Source organism: Ictidomys tridecemlineatus, chromosome 6, assembly GCF_052094955.1.
Source record: "Ictidomys tridecemlineatus isolate mIctTri1 chromosome 6, mIctTri1.hap1, whole genome shotgun sequence".
NCBI lineage: Eukaryota > Metazoa > Chordata > Mammalia > Rodentia > Sciuridae > Ictidomys > Ictidomys tridecemlineatus.
The window spans coordinates 149,006,134-149,033,613 of NC_135482.1; the positions used below are offsets into that span (position 1 = coordinate 149,006,134).

At 36.0% G+C, this 27,480-nt stretch overlaps 1 protein-coding gene across 1 annotated transcript in view; it reads left to right on the forward strand.

The window, feature by feature from the left end:
• Diaph3 (diaphanous related formin 3) overlaps positions 1–27,480 on the forward strand; it is a 455,034-nt gene that overhangs the window by 94,430 nt on the left and 333,124 nt on the right. Inside the window, exon 5 of the mRNA XM_005338141.4 lies at positions 13,724–13,854. Coding sequence (XP_005338198.1) covers positions 13,724–13,854 — 131 coding nt within the window. The remainder of the gene's footprint in view (positions 1–13,723; positions 13,855–27,480) is intronic.

Consider the following 27,480-nt stretch of genomic DNA (forward strand, 5'->3'; position numbering starts at 1 on the left):
TTGTCTTTATTGTCTGAGGTTCTGTCTTCCAAGTGGTCTATCTGTTGGTGATGCTTTCTGTTGAATTTATGATTTGGTTTACTGATTCCTTCATTTTGAGGATTTCTGCTTGTTTCCCCCCCTCCCCCCACCATTATCTCTCTTTATTGAAGTGGTCTTTCACTTCCTGTATTTTTTCTTTGATTTTACTCCTTATATGTCCTTTACTTCACATATTAGTTTAACTATATACAATCTGAACTCCTTCTTGGACAGTTTTTCTACTGTGTTATTGGTGGCTTCTGTTGTTACAGCATCTTGGTTTGTTTGGGGCACTTTATTCCCTTGTTTTTTCATATTGTTAGTGTGATTTCCCATATAAATATATGGATATAAGATAGGATAAATTCTACCCTGTAGACATATAGTGTCCCTAAAGGTTTCCAGAGCTTTGCCTTTACTGGTAAGACCAATATCAACAGCACCCAGTGTACACAATATATAGCCTTAAACCTAATAGCTCCCACTAGGTGTCTACTGCTTTTTCACATTAAACCAAAATGATGAATTTAGTAAGTATCTATAGAACAAACAGAATATTTGTTAAAATGATTTACAGTTTCAAATGGTGGATGAGAGAACAGAGGTTTTATAGTATGCAATATTCACAAAGGAGGAAGAGAGAATTTTGAAGTAAAAATTCACAGGAAGAATGGAAGAGGAGCTGTCAGAGATTGGCTGTTTGTTAGAGAAAGATTGGAAAGAAAATCCAAGAAAATAAGACAAGAGAGACAAAGAATAAAAACAAGGAGAAAAAATTAAAGACATAAGAATACAACAAAAATGCAAAACACCATTCATATATCATTGTCCTCCACACACTGATGCATAAAATACATCCTGTTTCAAATATAGAGAGATTAATGAATCAAAAAATAAAGTAAATCTTGCTGGAGAATTGAACTGTTTCTCTCAATGTTTTGCAGTTTCTCACCCCTGTCTCTTATATGTCTTGGTACCACCAAACCCATATCAGCCCTTGCAAACCCAGTCTCTATCCCATAGATCTGGGCTTCAGATACCTCAGGATTGGCCATGCTGCAGTACCAAGATCTCAAGGCTGCTCCTACTTGTAGAGAGAACACCAGGGATACACTCAAGCAAAAGAGCAACCTGGAGATGCAGCAGCAAGACAATGGCCACCAGCACTCTCAGCCGGAAGACTCCAGGCTCCTCCAAACCCCCAGGCACTCCCACACTATCCTGCAGGTCCAAGCTGGAGTCCCCAGTCAGAGGCTCTTGTCATGGTAAACCTGCTGGCACTCAGGCCCCAGCTGGTGTCACAAAATGGATGCAGCTGTGCTCAACCAAACCTAGAATCTCTCCTGAAGCAGTCCTCTAGGCTGTGGTAATAGAGGTAGTGGCAGTGGTTGTTGGCAGCAAGCAGTGGGTCAAGAGTAACATTGGCTGTAGTGAGGATCAGCAGCAGTGTTGCCTTCAGTTGCATCTGGGGCAGTGGTCTCTTCTGTGGCAGCAGCACCCAGAAATAATTTTAGCAGAAAGGTGACATTTTATTGGAAGGATGGGAGTGATGCTGGGGATGACTTGAATGAGAGTCTGATACCAGGACATTCACCCTCTTGTTTTGGCTTCCTTCTGATCATTGGTGGTCCTGCCTCTGTGTGTGTGTGTGTGTGTGTATGTCTTCCTTTTGAGGACCACTGCATATTCTCCTTGACCCCTCCCCTGCATATACCTGAGTTTGTGCAATTCTTCATGAAGCATCACTTTTTGTTGCTAAAATAAGTGAATGTGGCCTTTCCTCTCTTCTTGAGTTAGAAGTTATATTAGTAGTTTATAACAGGGCACTTGGAAAGGTAGCCTGTTTATAAATTAGGAATTTATTAAGTGTTTTAAGGTCAAGTCTAGTGGTGAAAAATACATTGATAAATAGATACAGAGTAGGTTCCCAAGTCATGGTTTTACCTCTAAGTGATTTGAATAGCAGTGTATTTCTTAGATTAGTAGGAATGTTTCTTTCCACATTCATCTGTTCATTCTATTTTTTCTTTCAACAAATATTTCTGTGTGCCAAGTACTATTTTAGGCATTAAAGAGATTCGTGATAAACAAAATTGATCTTGTCCCTGCCTTTATGTACCTTTTATTCTAGTGGCAGAGACAATAAATATGCAATATAAGGTTGAATCTGAGAACAAAAAGGAATCACATTATTTTTACTATTAATGCTTTCATGTATATTCCTCCCCAGTACTGTGGTACTTGAATCTGACAATTTTCATCCACCAGGGTACATATCCTTTTAATCTGTGTGGTTCATGGGACTGGGGTGTGTGTTTGTTAGATGTCTGAATGTAAAAGTTTAGGAGATACTCCAAATGATATATGGAATCACTGATTTAAGCAGTAGTGAAACTAAAACTACTTTGGAAAGAATTACCCTCCAAGTTAGTAAAATTCCCAACAGTGCATTTTGAGAACTTAGTGAGGATTTTGCTGGTTTTGTTCATTCCACTTTGACATATAACAGACTGCCTAAATATGATACATGCTCAGGAAATGTTGGGGAATGAATAAATGAGTTATTTTATGAATAATTCTAATGTGGTTTTGATCAAGGTAGGATTTGAAAACAATGTGTTTTTAAAAAATTAAAATTTCTATCTTCTGGGACCCATTTAAAAATAAACCTAATATTTACCTTTCAAGCAGCTTTTAATCTGGCAGTAGTCATACAATATATTAATATCACTGAAACAAGGAAGAAGTAGTTAGAAGAACAATAAGCGAAATAAACCTAGATGGGGAATTTGGAGATTAGGACCATTTCCTGTTGAAGGGATTAATAAAGATTGCCTTTGGAAGGTAGCATTGGGAAGGTGTGATGGACAGATAGGACTTTAATATTTGATTGTGGGGGTGCAGATATACACAAAGTAATCACAAAATTACACTGTAGTAATGATATTTTCATTTGGGGGAAATCATGGTGTGCTCATGTGGAAAGGGAAGTTGTTATTTTGTATGAAAGGAAGTTTCCATGATGGAAAACAGTGCGATATGAGGTTGGAAAGGTAGTTTTTAAATTTTTTTTTTAAATATTACAGAACTAAATATTTTTGAGATGAGTGGGACAGTTTGAAGAGGCTCCTATGTATCTGTCTATTATCAAGAGAAACAATAATCTGTTTTTTTGTGTTTAAGTGCCTCAGAAATGGAACATATTTGTTTTTGTGTGTGTGTGTGTGTGTGTGTTTGTGTGTGTGTGTGTGTGTATGTGTGTGTGTGTGTGTGTGTGGCGGGGGCGGGGGGAGGTGAACATTCTTTAGTGACCAACTGTTTTCTTTAGATGTTATAGTTTGGATCTTGAATGTTCTCTAAAGGTCTGTGTGTTGACTGCTTGGTCCCAAGCCTGTGGTGCTGTTAGGAGTTGGGGCCCAGCACAATAAAGATAGGAGGGGTACCTTGAGAGGGATATAGAGATCCCTGCTCCTCCCATTTGTTCTCTCTCTTCCTCCCTCCCTTCTAGTGCCCTCTCTGTCTGCTTTCCTGGTATAAAAAGTGAGCAGCTTCCTCCTCCACTTGCTCATACCATGATATGAAAATAGGCTTAACACAGCCCAAAGGTAAGTGTGCCACAGACTAAGAGACTGAAATAAACTTTCCTCTTTCGTTTATTTATTTTAGGTATTTGATTTTTGGTACAGTAATGGAAAGCTGACAAACACAGTGGGTTAAAGTATACTTTATTAGTGTGGGACAGGTGCCTATGACACTTTGTTTCTTATGTGTTCTTTCAATTTCCTATATTTCTTATAGGGTCTTCATGTTGTTCCTAAAATGCACCTACAATTTTTCCTGACTGCTTTGGCCCATTCCATTCGTGTCATTCTACTTTCTGATCCCTAACTGTCAAAAACTGGTTTTTGCATTCTCTTTTCTGGGAAATCTTCGTTACATTTCCATACTCAAGGACCTGAGTACTTATGTACCATGACAACAATTGGGATATCTTCCATTTCATTCACAGATACTGGTTTCCTAGCCAACCTTATCCACCTTGCAACTCTTTAGATGTTCATTCCCACCAGATGATAAGCATCTGTGATGAGATTGCAGTATAATTGGTACTCATTTTGAGTCTCAGTGTTCCTTATAATGGTACATAATGTATACTTGAGTATGTGTTTATTGAATCAATCTGAAAGGTTGATAACTGGATGTTATACGAGGTTAAAGAAGCTATTCATTTTACAAAATTGTCTATTCTATCAAAATTTTAAAATTTTTCAGTTGTGAGTATAGTAGGTCAATAAATTTAGGTCCTTTACCCTTTCATTTTACTTAAGAATTATTTTTATATGGTATCTGTTTAAAACACAGTAGTTCAGTGATTGTGAAAAATAGACATTTGAAATATTTTCTTACTTGCCACCTTCCTTAGTCATAAGGAAGGTGAAATATAAACAAATCAACAAACCCATTTTTGTTGGACTTCAGTTGCTTCTCATTTTGTTTATGAGTTCAAATTGCTTTTAACCCTACCTCATGATCAGTGTTTCCTTTGTGTTGATCCATATTGCAGCTTCCTATACTCCATAAGTCCTGAACATTTTATATGGAGGAAACCAGAGGTCAAAGTCCCATAACTGGTAATGATGTGATGTGCTCCAAAGAATTTGTTTCTTTCTCCTATTTGTTCTTCCTCCCTTATCTGCTATTGTTGTTATTTTTATAAGGAGTAATCTAGAAATTATATTAGATTTTGCAGTGTTTTTTGTTTTTAGCTGTTTAAATTAGTAGTCTAGCATGTGTATATGAGGAGGTGGTTTTCTTCCTAAATCAAGGTGATTTTATTCCTAAATCAAGAAAAAAACAAACAACAAAACTTAAACTGTAAATGTTAACAGTGGCTTGAAATCATAATTCAGAATTGTGGAAGCAAATAATTGCATAATTACCTGAAGAAATTGTCTCACTTTAAAGACTGTAATAGCTGGTATTTTCTTGTCCACCTACCGCCCCTTTTGACAAATGCCTAATGACATTTTTGGTAGTTTTTCTTTTTATATAAACCTAGTCAACATTATGAAGAGTGTTATGAACATGTGATCAACCACATGAGCATGTTCTTTCTACCTGTTCATATGTTCCAAAGGAATATTTATCTTTCACTGAATCATCAAGTAGAATCTGGCAAATTAGAATATGTGTTTATTTAATCACTTTTTCTACCCCAAACTTGGGGCTATTTCAGAATCTTTTTAAATTGCAATTTGTTTGGGTGAAAGTAAACATTTTCTAGGTATGCTATAGATGCTAAATAAAAACAACTGCTTTATCTGCCACCATATAACTTTTCATTTTAGTTTATTGTTCAGACAAATCAGTATAATAATATACTGTGTAAATGTTCTCAATAGCATGTCTTAATACCTGAGTTGAAGATTTAGGAAAGATTTGATTTGAATGTTCCTAATCTTAGAAATAGCATAAAGCATAAATGTTGGTAAATTTCAAAGTGGTTTTTTAGTACTTTTAGATCATATTCATATAGTGAAATCTGCAAATCTTAAGCATAGCAGCTAATAATGAATCACTGAATAAACACACTCATGTGGTTAGTACTCAGCAAGGAAATAGAACTGTGCCTGGATACTGAAATGTCATAGTCTTTCCTCCTTCCAAAGACTGCTCCTCTACCAGCTTCCAACAGTGCATGTTAATTTTTTTCTCAATTTAAAATGTTTTTAAAACTTTTTTTTTGGCGTGGTAAAATTTATATAACAAAAATTAATCATTTTAAAAGCAGTGGCATTTAGTATCTTCACAATGTTATGCAGTTATCATCATCATCTAGCTCCAGAACATTTTTATTAATCCAGAAAAAACCCTATACCCTTGAAACAGTCATTCCCTATCTCTACCCCAATATCTGGCTGGTAGAGACCAAATTATTCAAGCTGATTCTTTTGTCTTTCTTTGTCCTCTTCATCCTTCTAATACTTGCTATTGCACTGCATATTACCTTTTAGGATCATCCTGTACTACCCTAACACTAGCTTTGCAATCAACCATTTTTTTAAAAAAAATTTTATTTGTTCTTTTTATTTATACATGACAGTATAATGTATTATGACATATCATACATACATGGAGGATAACTTCCCATTTTTCTGGTTTTACATGATGTGGAGTTATATTGGTTGGGTTTTCATAAAAGAACGTAGGAAAGTTATATCTGACTCATTCTATTGTCTTTCCTATTTCCAACCTCCCTCCCCTTCCTTTCATTCCCCTTTGTCTAATCCAGTGAATTTCTATTCCTGTCCTCCACTGTGCTTATGGTGAGTTAGCATCTGCATATCACACAAACCATTGGGCCTTTGTTTTTTTTTTGGGGGGGATTGGCATATTTTACTTAGCATGATAAGTCTCTAATTCCACCCACTTACTGGCAAATGTCATAATTACATTCTTTGTGGCTGAGTAATATTTTATTGTGTATATATACCACATTTTCTTTATCCATTTATCTGTTAAAGGGTACCTAGGTTGGTTTCATAGCTTAGCTATTGTGAATTGAGCTGCTATAAACATTGATGTGGCTGTGTCACTGTAGTATTCTGATTTTAAATCATTTGGGTATATACCGAGCAGTGGGATAACTGTGTGCAATGGTGGTTCTTTTATAATGGTTGCACCAATTTGCAGTCCCCCAGCAATGTGCGAGTGTACCTTTTCCTCTACATCTTAGCCAACATTTATTTTTAACTAATGTTCTTGCTAATTGCTATTCTGCCTGGAGTAAGTGGAATCTTAGTGGAAATTGGCATTTCTCTAATTGGTAGAAATGTATTTTCATGTATTTGTTGATTGATTGTATTTCTTCTTTGTGAAGTGTCTCTTCAGTTCCTTTGCCCATTTATGGATTAGGTTGTTTGTTTTTTTGGTGTTAAGATTTTTTGAGTTCTTTATATATCTTGGAGTTTAATGTTTTTTATGAGGTGGTAGTGGTAAAGATTTTCTCCCATTCTGTAGGCTATCTCTTCATGTTTTTGATTGTTTCCTTTGCTTTGAATAAGCCTTTTAGTTTGATACCACCCCATTTATTGATTCTTGATTTTACTTCTTGTGCTTTAGGAGTCTTGTTCAGGAAGTTGGTTCCTAAGCTAATGTGATAGAGATTTGGGCGCACTTTTTCTTCTAATAGGTACGGGGTCTCTGTTTTGATGCCTACGTCCATGATCCACTTGAGTTTTGGGCAGAGTGAGAGATAGGGGTCTAATTTCATTTTGCTACATATGGATTGGAATCAGCCATTTCTCCAATGAACCCAGGTTCTATTTCATGAAGATTGGTATTTAACAACTAAGATTTAGATTCTGTGTCTTCTAATGGTGTGCCTTCCCTCATTGGCCCCTTTAAACTGAGTCAGGAAATTGTTTATTCAGTGAGATACATATGTATATCAGATGTATGTACAGTTTTCCTTTGTTATTCGTGGGGTGAACCCATACCTGGATTCCAAAATGTTTAGTTTTTATATTTCTTGAAGAAAACCACATATTTGTCTTTGAACAGCAGGATTAACTATTAGGAGATTTGTGAATTTAGTTAAAATCATTCCTAGATTACTTATAATGTCTAATACAGTGTACATAGTTCTGTACGTGTTTAGTATGGTTGCAGGTTTTTTTTCCCCTCCTCACAGATATTTTTATTCCCCTCGTTGGCCCCTTTAAACTGAGTCAGGAAGTTGTTTATCCAGTGAGATACATATGTATATCAGATGTATGTACAGTTTTCCTGTGGTACTTGTGGGGTGAACCCCTACCCTGGATTCCAAAACTTTAATTTTTATATTTCTTGAAGAAAACCACATATTTGTCTTTGAACAACAGGATTAACTACTAGGAGCTTTATAAATTTAGTTAAAATCATTCCTAGATTACTTATAATGTCTAATACAGTGTACATAATTCTGTTCCTGTTTAGTATGGTTGCAGGGTTGTTTTTTGTTTTTTTCCCCTCAGATATTTTCTGTGGGCTGTTCGATGAATTTAGAGATATGCAGAACCTGATAACATGGAGGACCAATTGTCTATCCATATATAGAAATCACATGGTATATGTATACACATACCTATCTACATTCACTTCTTTCTCTATATATACTATATATATGTGTACTATATATATACTCTCTCTACCCTATATCTTATATATTCTCTCTGTGCTATACATACATACACACACTCACCACCTCTCTCTATATCTACTGCCTCATCCTTCTCACTCTCTCTGTATATACATATATAAAACTTAAAAACCACAGATTCATATTGGTAACTTTCAGTTAGAGTTCTAAATAACAGGGTTCATTCTAGCCTTCCAGATTTTCATATTCTAACTTATTTCACTGACATCATTATTCGAAGTACAATTTGTTTCCTTTGGTTTAGATTTCATTTCATTTTAGAATTTCCTTCTATCCTTGGTTTTATTTTTTCTTTATGCATATGTGCAACATCAACATGGTTCTTTCTGAATGTCAGAAGTGTAAAAGTAGTGTATTTGGAAAGCTATTACTAGCACCCTTCTCTTTCTTCTATAGTGTTCTTTTCCTTCATCTTTCTGCTTTGTTAACCACTCACCCCCTGTAGTTGTATAATCATGAGAGTTGCTTGTTCTTTCCTAAATCTTTTATTTTATTTCTTTTCTAAACATATTCTTTTATATTTTTTCTAGTTGAAAGTATTGCTTCAGCAGTTGAAAAATTCTTCTTAAATATATAAAATAGTGTAAATAATAGTATCTTATTGAAGGTAATGATCAATGCAGGACAACTATTTCAGTGGAAGGGAGGTCAATTATGGTTAAGTATGGATAGGTAATGACAGAATGTATTGCTGAAATTTTTATTATTTCAAGTGAAGTTTTAATTGTGTATTGTTGGATTTTTAGGTTTTTAAGTTTTTCTTTGTGGAGATATTTTAGAAACGAAAGCAGAGTAGCACATTTTCTGTATTTTTATTGTATTTCTTTGTAAAATATACTTAGTAATTCTAAACTTTTAATATATACTATTTTTAATGTAAGCTAAAGCCAGCGTTCAAAAATATAAAGAGGGTTTTTTGTATAAAACAGTGCTCATTAAATGTTTATTGAAAAGGATCTTTAATGGAATTCCTTGCTAAACTTTATTTTGTTGGTGGATATTCTTTATTGCAGAACTTTTTAACCTTGCATGTTTTTGCTATTTGTGTAAAATCATACGTGAATAACAGATTTTATTGGCACTAGATATCAGTTTAGTTCATAAAATTTCTTTTATTTTACTATAGAGTCTTTTAATAATTTTATTATTTTTAATTTTCCATATTATTGGTGTGTTATAATTATGCTTAGTGGTAGGATTTGTTGTTATGTAGTCATACATGTTTAGCTATGAATTTTCTCAAAACAAGTAATTCATGCTTCAGTAACAGCTTAGTGTTTCTGTTGATAAGTGACATTAGAAATGCTTGAACTCCTTTGAAAAATGCAAGGAAATTGTCTCCTTGCACTTAAACAGTAATAATCATAATAGGAATTTAGATTATAATTATCCTCTTGGAAGCAACTGTTCTTTCCCTTGTTTGATTCTGTGCTGACTCTGCTGTTTTCTTAAAATATTGTTATGAGTGCAATCTATTTGTTTAAACGTTCTTGGCATTTTGTATCATCTTACTCTTTAGCATTTGCATAGGTAGAAGGAATTCAGGAAAGCAATACTAAAGAGAAACTGATGTAGTTACTTCACAGTTACAAACTTAATAGACTCAGAGATAGAAATATACCACTATGTAAGGTATGCAAGTTTGTGCACACATTATGGGAACTTAGGCTTTGTATCCATGACCTTTTTTTCTTTTTTGCAATTTATGAAGTAAATTCCATGGACTGTGACCTGGAATTTAATAACTAACTTTACATAAAAATTAAGATTTCAATGTATTCTTTTCTCCTAACTTTGGATTTTTTAAATCTTTAGGCTGTATATCTCTTGGGATTTCTTGTTAATAATAATAAAAAAATATTTGTTTTCTTTATAGGTTTAAGGGTGATTGAAATACTAGAGTATTAGCTGAAGATGCCTGGTGATATTTAGCATAGATTGCCTTGTGGGAGAAATAAGGTAGATTTAATGATTTGGATAGAAGTCAACAGCAATTAAAAGTAGCAATTAAAAATATAATGTGAGTCTGGTGATGGCTCAGATAATCTAAGCATGTTTTTATTTTAGGCAAGTAACATGTCGAGTTATGCTGTGTCACCTTTTTGCAGAGTGTGTTGATATTCTCGACTTAGTTTTTTACCTTTATTATTTTTAAGGTCAGATAATCATCAAATGCTAATTTCAAGGTTGTGAAATATCATTAGATTATTTAAAAATGAAAGATCAGTTCTTCAGTACTTTCTACTGCCTGTAGGAATTACAATGTATTTTTATTTTGCCTTAGAAAATGGTGTCTTTAGTTTTTCTGCAACAAATGAGATAGAATAGTGAGGAAACATAACTGAATAATTCTTATATCATAACTGAGATGAAAGGCAAGCAGGAACAAAGGAATCAGGTTAAGATGGGGGGGTAATGGCTAGTATTCTGTTTATTATTTGCCTAGCAAAGGAAAGAATGTTTGGCTTTAGAGAAATATAAATGTTAAAGGAAATAAGTATGTGTGAAGACATACTATCTTTTATACTTTAAGAGTAATTTAATAAGGAATATGACAAGTATAATCTGTGTACTTTTTTTCCTATCTTGCATTTGGTATTTTAGGGTAAAATTTACTAAGGGATTAAAAAGATTTAAAATTATGTTGGATAAATATTCTTCTAATTTTTGTGATGCCAGGCAGACATCCTTATCTCACTAATGTGTTTTGATAGCACAGGGGATAAAGCTTTCTAAGAATTTTCATCTTCATGGCTAATGGACTTTGAGATTTACAGATTTGTGTGTCCTTCCCCTCGCTCCTTCTATCTCCCACTTCCTTTGAAGTTAGGTAAAATGAACACAGGAAGACCTATGCTGAAAAGGAACATTTCTGATTCTTGTAACTATTTTCTTCCCTTGTTTTCCTTTCTTTCACATCCATATTTTGAGAGCAACATAATGAATATAATAAAAGAGTGAAAATTGCATTGAAAACCAATTCTCTCAATTAGCAGGCCTATTTCCTATGTCTTGAATTTCAAATATTTCTAAGTAAGCATTGGTTGCAGAATATTTTTGTGTGTATGAATAACTTATTTTCTTCTTTCCTATTTTAATCCTTAGTCAGTGTACAACTTCCATTTTATCATAACTTTGTTCATTCATCAGGGCAGGCATTTTACAAAGAACTGGTGATGTAGTGATGATTTAGTTTGAAGGAGACATGCCCCAGTCAGGTTCATACTAATGGACATCACAAGGAGATGTTGGCATGTACTAATAGAGCTCCTCCTACTTCCTTGAAGGTTTGGCGCTCGAGCTTATTCAGTTTCTTCCTCCTCCTCCTACTGTCATTGTCTGTGACAGCTTCACTCTCCTAGATGATCCATCCAACATTTTACTTTCTCATTTACTTGACTTTCTCACTCCCAGTGATCTTTGTCTCTCTAGCCAATCTCAGATACCACTACCTGAGAGAGTAAAATACTTCCCTCTAAATATGATGTATAGACCTCCTTTCCTGAGCACTCTACACTATTGGAAATAATAACCCATTTACTTCACAGTTATTTCTTGTCTGTCACTTTCTTATAATACCCTCTCTTCCCTTCTTATACCCATAGTCCTTCAATACAAACCATCAGTTCATTTGCCTCTCTGTTCATATGAACTCTGTCCTTGTTTGCTCACCTCTTTTGCACTGTGCACCTTAGTACAGTGAGCACCTGTAGTTCTAATTATTTTTAGCTAAGTTGCTTAGCCTGTCCTTGAACTTTCTATACTCCTGCCTTGGCTTGCTCAATAGCTGGGATAACAGACTATACCACTGCACTTGCCTTTTTGCCATTTTGAATATTTTCTTTTTAAAATATCTTCTTAGTTGTAGATGGACACAATATCTTTATTTTTTTTTTTTCATGTGGTTCTGAGGATTGAACCCAGTGCCTCACTCACATGTGTGAGGCAGGCGCTCTACCACTGAGCCACAGCCCCAGCTTGAATACTTTTGAGATATTGGCATAGAGTTTTTTCTTTAACAAATTACTACTTTGATATTGACATGAATACAAAGTAGCCTGTCTTCCTAGTGCTAATTTGTTTTGCTCTGTTGGTTATGTTTTCTTAAGTAATATAGCAAATTAATAAAACAAGAAGGTGATTTAAAAGACACCTAATTTTGTATCATTTCAAAAAACCTGCTTTGGAACATACACATTTCCTTGTGTTGCCCTTCGATGTCTATTGTGTTATTTATATAAGTATAATTTAGGACTTAATTGATACTTTGACAGCCTCATCATTTCCCATATGGGTTATAAACATATCTCTAAATAGGCCTTTTGAGCTCAAAGTAAAAGTCCAAGTTCTTTTGGTGACTTGTAAGGTTTACAGGATCCTGCATCACAACCTGCCTGGTTGACTCATTTATATTCTTCAGCCCTTTATCCAAACACTCAAGTTGGAGACCTTTGATTTATCTCTGCGAGGATCTCATTGATTACCCTATATAAATTATGTGCCTTATAGTATGCTCATTTCTTTTTCTTGGTTTTATTTTTCTCTATAATAGTTATTTACAGTGTACTTTAATTATTTATTGTGTACCTATTCCCATTAGAATGAAGGTTCCCCATGGGAAGAATTTTTATCTCTTGTTCACTGCTCTATTCTCAGCAATTAGAACAGTGTGTGGTATTTAGTAGTCACTTAATGTTTGCCAGATAATGAGTGAACTCTGCCTCTTCCAATCCATGTATTTCACATTGCACTAGATCTTTAAAAATTCTTCTGGGGAGGCTAAATGTAGAGTGGTGCTCTACCACTGCATGACCTGGCCTTTACATCTTGTGTTGTATGTTGCTGTGTCTCACTCTGGGCTGAATTCCTTTCTAATTCTTTGATTTTCTAATCTCTTATTTCCCTTTTCCATCTGACTCAGGCTTTCCTGATCCACTCTGTCAAGGTAGGTGTTCTTACTTTGAGTCTCTTGGTTCTGTTACAGGAATTAGACTGCATTGAAAATTATTATTTTCTTGCTGTGTTTCTCCTTTCCCATATAGTTTGGTAATCCCTGTGTCAACATTACCTAGAACTAGACTCTGAATTGAATGGTAACTAAATGAATCAAAGACTAAAGCTTTTTATGTTGCTCACAGTGCTAATTTTCATAGGATATTTCTTATATTGAGTTTTCATATTTATTTTGAATTATACTGAAATAGATTATTTAAATATTTTTATATACACTTAATAATTATCCATGACATTTTGCATTTGAAAAATGTATTATTTTAATACATTATAATTATTTTTAACTTGCAAATAACTTAATATGTTACTATCTCTAGTGAATATCATGGATTGAATTTATAGATTTATGGGATGTCATAATGAAATTGTTCTCCCAAAATAATAGTAATCATAGCAATTGTGTGCTGCTGTTAATAGGAGAGGTGTGATTAATTTGTTATTTTGTGGATAATCTTTATGCAGAATAAGATAAATATTTTTGATTTTCAGGGAAGTCTTAAAAGCAGTCAACAGATTTCACCTCAGGAATTCATCTATGAACTCAAAATGGGGTCTGAGGATGAGAGACTTGTGACATACTTGGAGTCCCTCCGGGTATCTTTGACCAGCAATCCTGTGAGGTAAGTCATCTATCTCAACATTTTCAGGGCATGTTTTCAAATTAAATACAAATGAAATAATAATGATATCTGTTTTATACTTTTCTCATGATGCTTTCAAATAAATAGCTGGTATACCTCAACAGTTTCTCAAAGTAAAAATTGAATACATAGTATTTATAAGCACAAAGAAATACTCTCAGTAGTACTTTCTGTATTAATTATTGAGTAATATATAGCTCATGGAATTAATTTATTTTCATAGATTTTTTAAAATGTGAAGATTTTCTCTTAAGAGAACAGTTATAGTCAGAAGTTGTTAGTTTAGTGTGACTGAATTTCACCCTGAATTTTGGTATTGTATAACATACTTGCTGATTCTTGTTTGACAAGCCCCTCCCCCCCAAAAATCACTAATTAATTTTTTTCCTTTGTTTGAAATGGTGTCTTTGTAGGGATCCATAGTTTAGTATTGCTAAATTTAGCAAATAAAAACTGTAGGACACACGGTAAATTTGAATTTCAGACATACTAAAAGATTTATTTATGTGAATCCCAATTTAATTTGAGTGTCTTATATTTACTTTAGCAGTACTACATAGGTATTTCTACAACTTTTATACTTTTGGAGTGGGACTAATTTTTGGTGTCTTTGAGAAATAATTGTTTAGAAAATAAAAAAAATTCATTAAATTTTGATAAACTGGGCATATTTAAAATTGCCAGATTATTAACTGATAGAAGACAGATTTTTTAAAAAATGAAACATAGTATACCTGATGTGTATCATTCATGTTAATTTAAATGGCTGTAAGGAGAGAGAGCAATCTGTATAGAGGCTGTATGCTAATGCTGAATTACTTTGGTGACTGATCCAGAGCATTCTTGAAAAATCTAAGTAGAAGTTATTATGAAGTTTTCAAGCAGTTAGATAATTTCTGAGCCTCAAGGGTCTGAGGCAGATCAATCACTGCATATGAATATGTGCTGTATTTTTATGAATACATGGTCTGAAGGCTTGAATGGCATGCTATAATTGAAGGTTAATGATGTAGAAAATATATTCTAATAAGTACTTTTTTCGACATTTCCTATGTTTAGATATATTGTAAGAAAGGCCTTGACACAAGCATTTAAAACAAAAAGACCACCCCTGGAGTTTAATTAATAGGAGTATAAAGAATAAACAATCTTTATTTTAGTCTTTACTTGTCTCTGTATAATTAGAAGTAGTGCCCCTCCCCTCACTACTATTACCATTCATTCTTCCCCACTCCTTTTTTGTGATGATATGATAACAAAAGAAAACAATATTGAAAGATTTCATGTATACATATTAAAATGGATTGGATTATTTATTGTGATTTTTATCTAATAACAACTAGTAAATTTCGCTGTATGTTCTTATTTTAAAAAATATGATATAAGCAAAATGTTGTGAAAATATTTCCCCAAGGATGGACAGTTCTAGAATATATTACTAGAAATTCACCAGGTTTTCTATGAGATTCTTTAAAATTAAAAAATGGAAAATTGTATTGTTGGAGATTTTTTTTTTCTGAAATTGTGCCCCTTAACATGTAGAGAAAAAAATTGGCAAGATACTTGAGTAGTTCTATTAGTGTTTCAGTTAGAGAAATTAAAACTTGGAAGTTCTTGGAAATCCTGATGGTTACCATATGCCTGTTAATGGAAGTCAATATTTTGGGCTGTCTTTGAATTTGTTATGCCTTTCCTTTTAATTTTAGTTTCATTATATATGCATTACTTATTAATATATCATGCGGATTATATCCTTTTGACTTAGTGTGAGTAGAATTATCTTTGACTAAGCTTCTGAGACTTTCTTCTTGATATTTTATGTATTTACCAATATTAATGTGCCTAGCTGTTTACCCTCATTAAAATTGTTCTTTATACCTTTTCCTAAATATTAGGAATATCTGTTGTAAATATTATAGGAATAAGTTTTTTTAAGCCTCTTTAATAATCTTTGTTTTTATTTGGTAATTTCATCTTTTTGTAGCTATAGTAAAAAATATTGCAATTGATATCTGATATTTCATTTTGAATTTTCAGTTTGTTTTTTTCAAGTTCGTCTCCCCCAGTCTTCCTGTTTCTGCTCCTTCTCCTCTTCCTTCTTTCATTCCGATATTCTTACTTCCCTTCTGGCTTACCTTTTTTTTGCATACATTTTAAATTTAATTTCATTTTCTCTCCTTTACTGATTTAGAAGACAAAAAGTCCTTTCTGATCTTATAATAGCAAAGGGATTTAATATGCATATACTTAAAATGAATGAAATTAATCAATAATTTCTTCTCTTGAACCAAAGAATAGTTTCATATTGATCCTTCTTCTTTGATTAATATGCTTTTTAAAGTAACATTTTAATTGTATTTTTTATAAAGTGGAATATTATTGAGTTACACTACAAATTTGTATGTGTACAAAGTGTACACACAATCTCATCATTTTCTGATTTCTGTACTTTTCTTCACTGATTATTTATGCTTCAAGTGTATTATTACTATCTCTTAGGATCTGTTGCTTAAATTCTGTTCTTCATCTGAAATTATCTTTGTCATTACTTTTGAAGGCAAGCCTTCTCTGATTTATTACATTGAAGGTTTTTAGTTATCTTTTCTTAGGTAAAATTTTTCTCATCTTTTCATTGCTGTTTATGAGAGCTTGGCCTTTTATCTAAAACTCTTTGCAGTTAATCTGTCCTCTTTTTTTGCCTTTTTAATTGATATTTTCTGTCTTTGGTGTTTTCAAGTTTCTTTTATGTGATAGATGGTATTTCTTATTTATCCTGCAAGACATTTTATTTTATTTTGCTTCTTGAACATGATTGGTGTCTTGTGCAAATTCTGTGCTAACCGACAAGGGCACACAAATCAATGAAAGATAGTGAAACTCTGTTCCATGACAAAACAAGAAAGGAGATTTCAATCTTGAGCCCAATGGATGGGACATAAGTGAGGTGCAATAGAATTGAAATAATATGAATTTTCTTCTGCGTTCCTTTCTTCTCTCCCACCACAGTCTCTGGAGACTTAGCTCCTCAAATGCTGAGGGAAGGCTGATGAAGGTCATGTTTGCTTGAGCAGGAAATGCGCTCTTGGCTTGGAGAGTGCTTTCTTTTGCATTTCCCCCATAGGATTTTGATTGGTACCTGGAGAATTCTTGAATTTTAGAGTTCTCTTTCACTTTTTCATCTTTTTAATTCTCTCTGGTGCATCCCGGGCATTTTTCTCAGGACTATTTTTCCATTTACTAAAGCTCTCTTCAGGTACGTGCAGTATCCTAGTGGCTCATGTGTTTTGGTTTCCTGATGTTCTTCCATGGGCTCTGTATGTGATCAGCCTGATTCATCTCATCTAATGTTAGACTGTGAAATAAATGGCTGCTTTTTAAAGAAAATGTTTATTTTTTAGTTGTAGTTGGACACAATACCTTTATTTTATTTATTTTTATGTGTTGCTGCGGATTGAACCCTGGGCTTCAGACGTGCTAGGCGAGCACTCTACTGCTGAGCCACAACCCCAGCCCCCAAATGGCTGCTTTTAAATATGTAATTTATTCAAAAAGTTAATTCCCAGAAAATAAACTTTAAGGATTTTATTTTAAAATTCAGTAGATTTTGCAATCAGATCATTAATTGTTGTTTTGTCAGACTGGCTCTGTAATTTAGTGTAACTTTGGTGGATGGAGCTTTGAATGGGATACAAGTGTATGCTGGTTTTGCTCTATAGGTGTGTTAATTGCTTTGTACTCCCCTGTAAAACTGTTCATTTAAAGTTTTTTAGTGCGCTTGCTAAGGGTTGGTGAAAATAAATGCTTAAAATATGTAATTACATTCAGCAAAGGTGATATATTATTCTGACACAGGAATATAAATTGGATCTGGATACTATACCATATTAAAACTGACTTTCTAAATTTAAGTTATGAAATTTTTTTAGTTTTATGTGTTCAGTGATATATTCACACCTTTTACGAAGCAGAAAATTAACAAAAATATAGGAAAATTCAATAGTCCAATGTAACAGAATATGTATTCTTGTAATTTCCCAAAGCACATGAATCAATCAATATAAACCATATTCCATGCCATAAAGTAAAGTTATCAAGTTTAAAAGAATTAAAATCATACTTGGTGTGTTCTTTGACCACAGAGACTCAAACTAGAAGACAGTAAGATAAAAGAAAATCTCCAATGCCTTGGAAAATAAGCACACTTCTAAAAAAATCTATGTCATGGAAGTTTGAAGAGAAATAAATAAATTCTGAACCTAGTGAAAATATAACCTGATAGCATTAAAAACGCATTAGAAATGAGGAATAGGCTTAAGTCAGTAATTGCTACTACTACCGAAGGAATCTTGGGTGGGGTTGCTGTGGTTGGAGAGCAAAATCAATGAAAAGCAAGCTTTAGAAAGGATTTACTAAAAATAAGAGCAGAGATTAATTAAATTGAAAAAAGAAACAATGGAAGAAATTAATGTGACAGAGCTTGTAATTTGAAATGATTAATAAAATTAACAAATTTGTAATAACCTTGACGAAGGAGGAAAGTGTAGACAAGATTTCAATGTCAAGTATTAAATGAAATACTAATCACAACAGACCCTGAATGAAAAAGAAATAATGTTTAGTGTTGTTATGGGTGTAGTGTCAGTGTGTACACCAAGGGTTCATGTATTGGTAGCTTGCTCCTCAGTGTGGTGATGTTGCTGGGTGGTATGAAATCTTTACTAGGTGGACCAAGTGAAAGGTTGTTGGATCACTGGGCATCATCCTCTGAAGGGGATTAGGATGTTCTTGTAGGACCCAGTTAATTCCTGGAGAGTGATTTAATATAAAAGAATGAGCCTGGTCCTTCACTCTGCCTTCCTGTCTCATCCTATGATCTCTTTTTATTGTGCTGAATATGCTCCCACCATTGAGATGCTATTATCCTTTGGATCCTGAGCAGAGACCAAACACATGGGGCTACTTGATCTTGGACTTTTAGCTTCTACCACCATGAGCTAAATAAAACTCTTTTCTTTATGTAGTATCCAGTCTCAGGTATTTTATGAGAGTAACAGAAAATGGAGTAGTATAACTGAACAACAGAACACACAAACTACAATTGAGATGAAATAGACCAGTTTTTGGAAAAGCATGAATTACAACAAGAACACAAACCTTTGAGGGTCCATGACCATTAGGAAGTTAAATTCCTAATTTGAAAATCTCCAAAAAGATCTTCAGGTATAGATGATATTATTGGAGAACTCTACCACACAGTTAAAGAAGAACCAATTCTATGCATTCATTTCCATGAAGTAGAAGAGCAGGGAGCAATTCACACTTATTTTATGAAGCTGGTGTTACCAGATCATTAAACTAGAAAAGACAGTGGCTCAGTAAAATAATGGAAGAAACCCAAAATTGGACAAATCCATCATAAATGTAGACATGAAAATTCCTATATAATATACTGTGTTGACAAGCCTAGAAAAATTATATAACAAAATTCAACACCTATGGATAAAAACTCTTAGACTCATCTGTCACCATGTAAAACCAATTAATATCTAGCAGTACTAATGTTTGAGATACTTTAGTTCAGGATTGTTACGTTGATCAAAACAGAGAATGCACATCTTTTCAAATGCATATAACATAATAAGGCTCAATGAAGGCAGAGTATTATCAAGCTTAGCTAATGGTCTTGCTGTATCCTGAGCAAAACACACAAAAGAAGACTACAACTGGATCTGCCAGGTGCTGCTGGGTGACGCTATGGGAGTCGAGATGCTAGTTATATCATTTTTCTCTTACATGGTAAGACATTTGGGGCCAGTGGATAAGATGATGTGAATGCAGGTAAACACAGGGTTTACTGGCCACAGCTGATTGCCTATAAGATACTCATTCACATCAGTTTCTGCCAGGGCAGGCAGTATGTACCACCTCTGGCACTTAGTCCCAGATGAACCAGGACACACCTCTGGTTCTCATGGGTGACTATGAGTTGTTTTGATGTCCTGCTGGAGGGAATGCAAGGTATCTTTGGAATCTTGGCATTCTACATTACGACCTCTTAAATTCCCCAGCACCCGTGGGTCTCAATTCCCAAGATCCCTGTGCCCTGACCCAAGATTCTGGCACCCACTTACCTATATTCTAAAGATACTTGATGAGGCTAAGGATGAGTCTCTCACAGGAGTCTTTTAGCCCCAAACAACATATCTCAAACAGTCTGAATCCACAGGAAACTTCTGCTTTTCCCCTGGCTCTGAGTCTTTCCAGAGACTATTGTGCTCTGGAAAAAGCATTAAAACCTTTGGACAAGATCCTAAGGAGAAGGGGTGCTGTGAGGTAGATGGAAGTTTGGTGTGAATCACTGCTTTCAGCATGCTTGTCCAGTTGTGGCATGTTATTCTGTGCCCAATTGCTTTGCCTTGAAGAGAACATGTATTCTGTTAATGTTCAGAACATCAGGAAGATTCCCTGCCACTGGTCCAACCAGTGCCAAGGATTCCTTGCTCGAAATTGGCATAGTCCATGATAAGCACTGAATTCAGAAAAGGAGGTAGCACTGTATTGCCAGCACATTCTGGGTATGATGGGGAGGCTAGAGATCTGGTTTCTTACAGAAAAGTGAATGATATACATCAATGAAAATGAGGGCCAAAAGGTGATGAAATGAATTAAGATAAGATTGTCTTTCATTGGATTCCAGGCTTCAGTTTCTAATACTTAGTGCTGAAGGGGTTTTAAACATGACTATAAAACTCTTTTATATGCCTCCCATCAAGGTGTGAGGTTTATGTCTCCTGCCTAGAAACCTGCATAGACTGGTAACTACTTCAATAATAAAATATGATGGAAGTGATACTATGTGACCATGAAGGCTCAGTCATTACAGGCAATGATGCTTCTGCTTTGCCCTTGCACTGGAACCCTTCCACTGGAGCCACAAGCTGCCAAGTTCTATGTTCAACTATACTGAGACTGCCACACTTGGGGGGAAACACAGCTGCATGGAGAGGACTCATCTATGCACTCTGGTTGACGGTCCTGCTGAGCTCAGTGGTAAGACATCTCAGCCCAGGCGCCAGACATGTGAATGAGACTCCTAATGATTCTAGTTCCTAGCTGTCAGTCTCCCTCAAGTCTTTGAGTCTTCCTAGATGAAATACCAGAGAACATGAAGTAGAGGCAAGCCATCCACCCTGTACTCTGTCCTAATTTCTGACCCAACAGAAACCATAACCATAATTCAGTTGATATTTTTCACTACTGAGTTTTGAGGCAGTTTGTTATTCAACAATAGTGTCCAAAACAGATTTTCATAATAGTGAAAGCCCCTCCCAATCCCATAGTGAAAAAGCTAATATCCTTGAGGAAAAAACATATCTGTTTATTCCAGTTTATGCCAATTTTTTTTAAAAGGATTGATGTTTACTTTATAACATAAAGGGGCAGATTTAATGCAGAACGCATTTGCAGTTTGGTTCTCTGCACAAACAAAACACATGTGAAACAATGTGTATTCACGTATTTTTTTCTATCATGAGAAAAACAGTGTTTTATGTACATTATTAAGATAGGTTTAATGAATGGAAGTTTTTTGACACAGATGTTTCACTATATGAAAATAAGGTATTTATATGCTATTAGAGGGGATGGATTGCACTTTCCAGCAAAAGCAATCCTCCCCATGGATGCCTCTTTCCCCCCATACTCCCTCAAGAACCAGTTCTGGGTTCCCTTCTCTCTGGGGTAATCTCTCTCTCTCTCTCTCTCTCTCATCTATTAAATAAAATTCACTTTTTCTCTTGCCTAGCTTTTCTTGGGTGTTTAATCTTGAACACCAGGAGAATGAGGACCCAATCCTGAAATTAAAGACTAGTATCACAACCATACATCTAACTATTCATCCTTCCTTCCAGCCATCCATGCCTCTAACTACTCATTTATCTGTCCATTCATCTATTTGTTCATCCATCCACCCACCTACCCACCCACCAATCAGTGAAAAATCATTGACCAACCTTAAGTGAAAACCTCCTAGGTGTTATGTTCTTTACTAGGCACCAGACATACAAAATTAAATTAGATACAGTTCCTGTTCTCACTTAAGATAGTTCAGAGGTGAGGAGAAATGCTTATAGCATAAAAGTATGATTGGTGGTTGTAGTCTTTGGTGTTTTTTTTGGGGGAGAGGGGTCTTGGTTTTTTGATTTTTGGCTTGCTGTTCTCATTATTTATTTATTTATTTTTAGTTAGCATCCTTAGTTGGTGTTCCTGCTTAGGATGCATGGTAAGAGTAGTAAGACTAGTGTAGGTCCTCTGGGGCCCCCGCTTCTGCCATGAGAAGGCCTTCACAGACCATTATAAGTCTTGAGGGACATTGGGCATGGGGGATTTGGTCAGGTAAAACCATCCCACCATGTCTTCACTGAAGCAGAGGTGGAGGTGAAAGTCCTGCGAAAAGGAAAGAGGAACTCAGTGGCCTGCTGTGAAATAGATGAGTTGATGACCTTGAACCACCCAAATGTTATCCAGCTCTTTTAGGTCATTGAAACCCTTGAAAATGTCTACATCATAGTGGAGCATACAGGTAAGGGACCACTGAATTACCACATCCCACCTAGGGACATGCAGGAGGAGGAGGTACGGAGACTGTTCATGCAGATCACATCTGGCATGTGTTACTGCTACAAGATGTGCATCTTGCATTGAGATCTGAAGGCTGGGAACATTGTATTGGGTGCCAGAGGCAAGAGCAAACTCATCGACTTTGACTTAAATACCAGGTTCAAGTCTGGAAAACATCTGAACAAGTTCTGGGGTACTGTTCAGTACCTTGCCCTGAAAGTTGTCTAGAAGCAAGTACGTGAGGACTCCCCAGTGGACAGCTGGAATCTGGGTGTCATTCTGTATTTTATGTTGACAGGGAGGTGCCCTTTTAGAGTATCCACCATTATGGAGCTGAGTAGACAGATCTTGTACCTCAAGTTGGAATTTCCAAAGCATATCTTTGTGGAAGCACAAAGACTCATCAAGTAAATCCTTAGAGGACACCATCGCAAGGCTCTCAGTAGAGGAAATATTTGAGGAGTCATAGCTGAATCAGGGTGAGGAGTATTTATCCTTTATGATGTGCCCCTTCCTAACCTGTTAGACCCCACAGTATTGACAATCAATCCTCTTTGACATGGGTTACGACCCTTACAATATGTGAATGTCTCTATACAAGAGAAAGTTCCATGATGCGATGGCTACGTACCTCATAGTCCAGTACCAGATAAGCCAGGGAGCAGGCTACATGTTATAGATGAAGCCTGTTGGATGGAGGGTTTTACCTCACCCATGGCCCATGGATCCTTCCAATCTCCCTGTCCTCTCAAAGAGGAGTGCAAGTAAGCCTGCCCTTCATATGATCCCCTTGCCCTGACGAGGCCAAATAGGGCAGAAGAGCATCAGAAGAGCCAGTGTGCCTGCCATTATTCTTCTCTTCCTGCATCAGAAGACCCCAACTCTTAGCCTTGCCTCCCACTATGGCTCTGTATCTGATGTGCGCCAACCCCACATTATGTTACTGCTGGGCAATTTTCCCAAAGATGACAACAGAGTACATTCCCATGGCAACAGGAAGGGCTGGAAGTGGGTGAGGCAAAGGATCACTGCCTTCTTTGGACAACTATTCTGTTGCTTGCCGTGTATGAGTGAAAATTTTGCTACAATGCAAAGAGAGCAGAACCCAGCTCAGTTTAGAAACAGGGAGGTTTCTGTATATATTTCTTAATAAATTTGTTTCTCTGAAATTAAATAGTCAAATTATTGATATTCCAAAGGTTACAACAAAAACAAGGTGGATCCAACGGGTAGGGGTGTGTGTGTGTGTGTGTGTGTGTGTGTGTATGTGTGTGTGTGTGTGTGTGTGTTCGTTCCCCTGGACTGTCTTTGTCTCTTGATTCTAACTTGTAAATAAAGAAAATATTATTCAAGTTTTGGGAAAAAAAAAAAAGGAGGATGCTCAGGGAGAGGGCAGGATCCCATCAACCGTTCTTTCCTTGACCTGGGCTTCTGTGCCTCTTTCTGTTTTAGTGTGATAGACTCGCCCACCTTGAGCCCTCACCTTTAGATGGGAACTTACTTGCCTTGAGTGAGTGTAGAGTACTCACTGGCTTTGACTTAGTGTGTATGGGGACTTGATTCAGTGTGGATGGATTCCCATTATCTGGTGGCCTTTGCCAGAAGGAATTCATTTCCCAGTCTTCAGGTCCCTCCTTGAGATGTATGGAGACGGTGGTTGTCAACTGTTGGAGAAATCACATCTGAGAGTGCGTGCTTGGAGCCCCAGAGTGTTCTATGGCATCTCTGTAATATCATGTGCAGGGAAGGGAGAGGTGGGTCTTGGGCAGGGGGTGGGCAGGTTGTGTGTAGAAGTGACTGGGTACTTCACTACCTGCCATGCAGCCTCCCCACCTGAAGCCACCTCATGACCACTGCTAAAAGTAGTAGAGAAGGAAGCACATGGGGTTTTGGGAGTGGAGATGTCAAGCAGTCTTCTGGATGCTATTTACATAAAAGCAAAGTATACAGTGTGGAATTGCTCTTATCTTTGGGTTCGCTGACACTGAATTATATTACATGAAGTATACACAATGTGTAGAAAGTGCTCAGGTTAGCCAGGATGGGAAGCTACAGGCATCTTCATCCCTGATATCTCCACAGGGGTGGGCCCCCAGAACTGCTCTGACAGCTTCTTCCTGCTCTTCCTCTTAGTAGTCAGAATTAGATACCTTAAAAAAATTTTGTGTCACATGTGTCATTTTAACAGTTTGTCATTTTTTGGTAGGACCCCGATTATGAAATTATTAGATACATAGAAGTTTTTTATAGAGAAAATTCTTGAATAATTTTCTGAAGAAAAAAATCTCAAGAATGATAAATTCCCCTAAGGCAAAGCCAGTTCCCAGCTTGAAGCAGGGGCACACTGTATATGGTCAGACATTTTTTGATCTAACTGTCCCCTAGGGAATAGATTGCCTAATTGCTTCCTGAAAGGTTACAGAGTACAGGAGATTCTTGGAAACAGGAGAGGCAGAATGAGGATCATGGAGGATTGTGCCTCAGGATGAAACCCAGGCCCAGGTGGACAACTCCATGCCCACATTGGGACAGTATCATAGATAGATGTGCAGAAATTCTGGAGGATGGTAGGGAGGCAATGTAGAAGAGGAAGATCTTTTGTGCATTTTGTGTGGCTTGATCTCAGAAACTGGAATTTTCCTCTAGGCCTGCTCTTAGGCTGGCACTTGTCAGTCAGGTGTTCTTTCTGTGAATATCCTAGAACAGATGTTGGTCTCCCCTTTGTGGGCTTTGTAACTCCTCTCTCTAGGTAAGAAGGAAACGCTCTTTCACTTACTAAATTATTTAGATATGTGGTGCCAAGGCCCTCCATACTGGGGCCCTTTCATCAAATAGTACCCAAACCATCGGTGCCATCCCTCCAGACAATGCTCAGTTTTCCACAGTGGGCACCAAATGCCTGTCCTCCCTGAGGCTTCCTTTGGTTCACAACTTCCTGTGGCCTCTTCTTGCCTGCTGGTCATAAATGCAGTTAGGTGGGGATGTATATTTGGGTCAGTGCAAGTCCCCAACTCACAGGAGGCCATGGGCGGCATCCAGTCATCCAGATGTGACATTTGACTTCATATCCCCTGAATAGGAGCACACCTTCGTTGCACAGGGAGAGCTAAATAAACCTGTTGTCTTTGTAAAATATAAGGCCTTAGGTATTTCATGAGAGTAATAGAAAATGGAGTATACAACTGAACAACTTTAAACACAACAAACAATAGTTTAGATAGAATATATCAATTTGTGAAAAAGCATGAACTACCACAGAAACACAAACAGTTACAGGGTCCAATGACAGTTAAGCAAATGAAGTTCCTAATTTGAAAATGTCAAAACAATAATCTTCAGGTACAAACAATGCCATTTTACCCATGTCCCATATGGTGAGTAATACACAGGAACATCTAGGGTTGATACCTTTACGAAAAACTAGGAGGCAGACTTGGAGCATTATCTTGATGATGACATCATGATCTTGGACATATATTTTACAAAAGTATGAGAGAATGTATGGGTTGTTTTAAAGAATTGTCTTTGTGGTACTTTTTTATGGCTGCCTTAAGAAAGTCATATACATGGGGACTTAACTTATTAGAGCCCAACCAAGGTGGTATAGCCAATATTATATCTGATGGTAAAAGACTGAATGATTTTCCTTTGAGATTGTGAACAAGATACGGATGCTTACTCTCAATACCTTTATTCACCAGTGCTGGAAGTTCTAGCCAGAGCCTTAAGGCAAGAACAGAAAATATAAAGCCTATACATCACAAAGGAAGAAAGCATTCCTTTTTTGAATATGACATGATTTTACACAGAGAATTTTTTAAAAGTTTCCTAGAATTCCTAGAACTTATTAATAAGTTCAACAGGATTTCAGGATTCAAAATAAATATTCATAAATTAATTTTATGTCTTTATACTAGCAATGAACTTGTAGAAAATTAAGCTGAAAACACTAGCATTTACAGTAGCTTAAAACCATAACTGTTAATTCTAACAATTCATGGCATGGGCCTTTAATACTGAGAAGTGTGAAATAATGGTGAAGGAAATCAAAGAAAATCCAAATATATAAAGAGACATTCCATGTATGAATTATGAGATTCAATATCATTTGTTTGTTCATTTGGGTTGTAGGCAGAACCCATTTCCTTATACTTGTTGTAATGAGGGTCCTACTTCCTTTGTAGCTCTTTGCTGAGGGACATTGTCATTTTCAGAGTATACCAAGAATTTTTGGGTTTTGTTCCCCTTTATTTCATTTTCAGAATCAGTAGGGCAGGATGAGTCTCTTTTATTTTGACTTTTCCATTTTATTTTTCTTATCTAGTTTAGTTTTAGTTTTTAAGAGTCATGTGATTAGATTGAACTGCTTGGGTAATTAAGATGGCCCTACGCCATCTTAATTACCCAAGTGCTACTTGGTTGTAGAAGTTTTCCTTACGGTAATTAAGAAAGAGAAGAGTTTGATATCTCCTGTTATAGAATTTTAAGAGGCAGATTTTAACTTGTCCTGTTGGGTCATGTCTGTAATCTCAAGTTGAAGATCTTCTGATTAGCAACATTTCCTGGTTTGCTATGTGAAGCAATATATTTATAGGTTCTGGGGTTAGGTTGTACACATCTTTTGGTGGGCAGGGCAATTACCCTACCTACCATGCATGCCTAGCCCTTTGATGGCTTCCTGTTACCTGTGGCATCATATATAAGGTTTTCAAGATTACACCCTTTCCTCCTTGCTTGGTTTCATTTCTGATTTAGCTACCTGTGGTGGTCATCACAGCCATATCTTTTATGGCTAGTATCTCTGTGTATATTCTCTCCTTAGAAACCTGTCTCCTTTCTATGACTTAACTTTCAAGAATTAGGTCAGACATCAGTAGCTTTGAAGTTGAGAGAGAGAGAGAGAGAGAGAGAGAGAGAGAGAGGAGAGAGAGAGAGAGAGAGAGAGAGAGAGAGAGAGAGAGAGAGAGAGAGAAAGGGGAGGGGAGG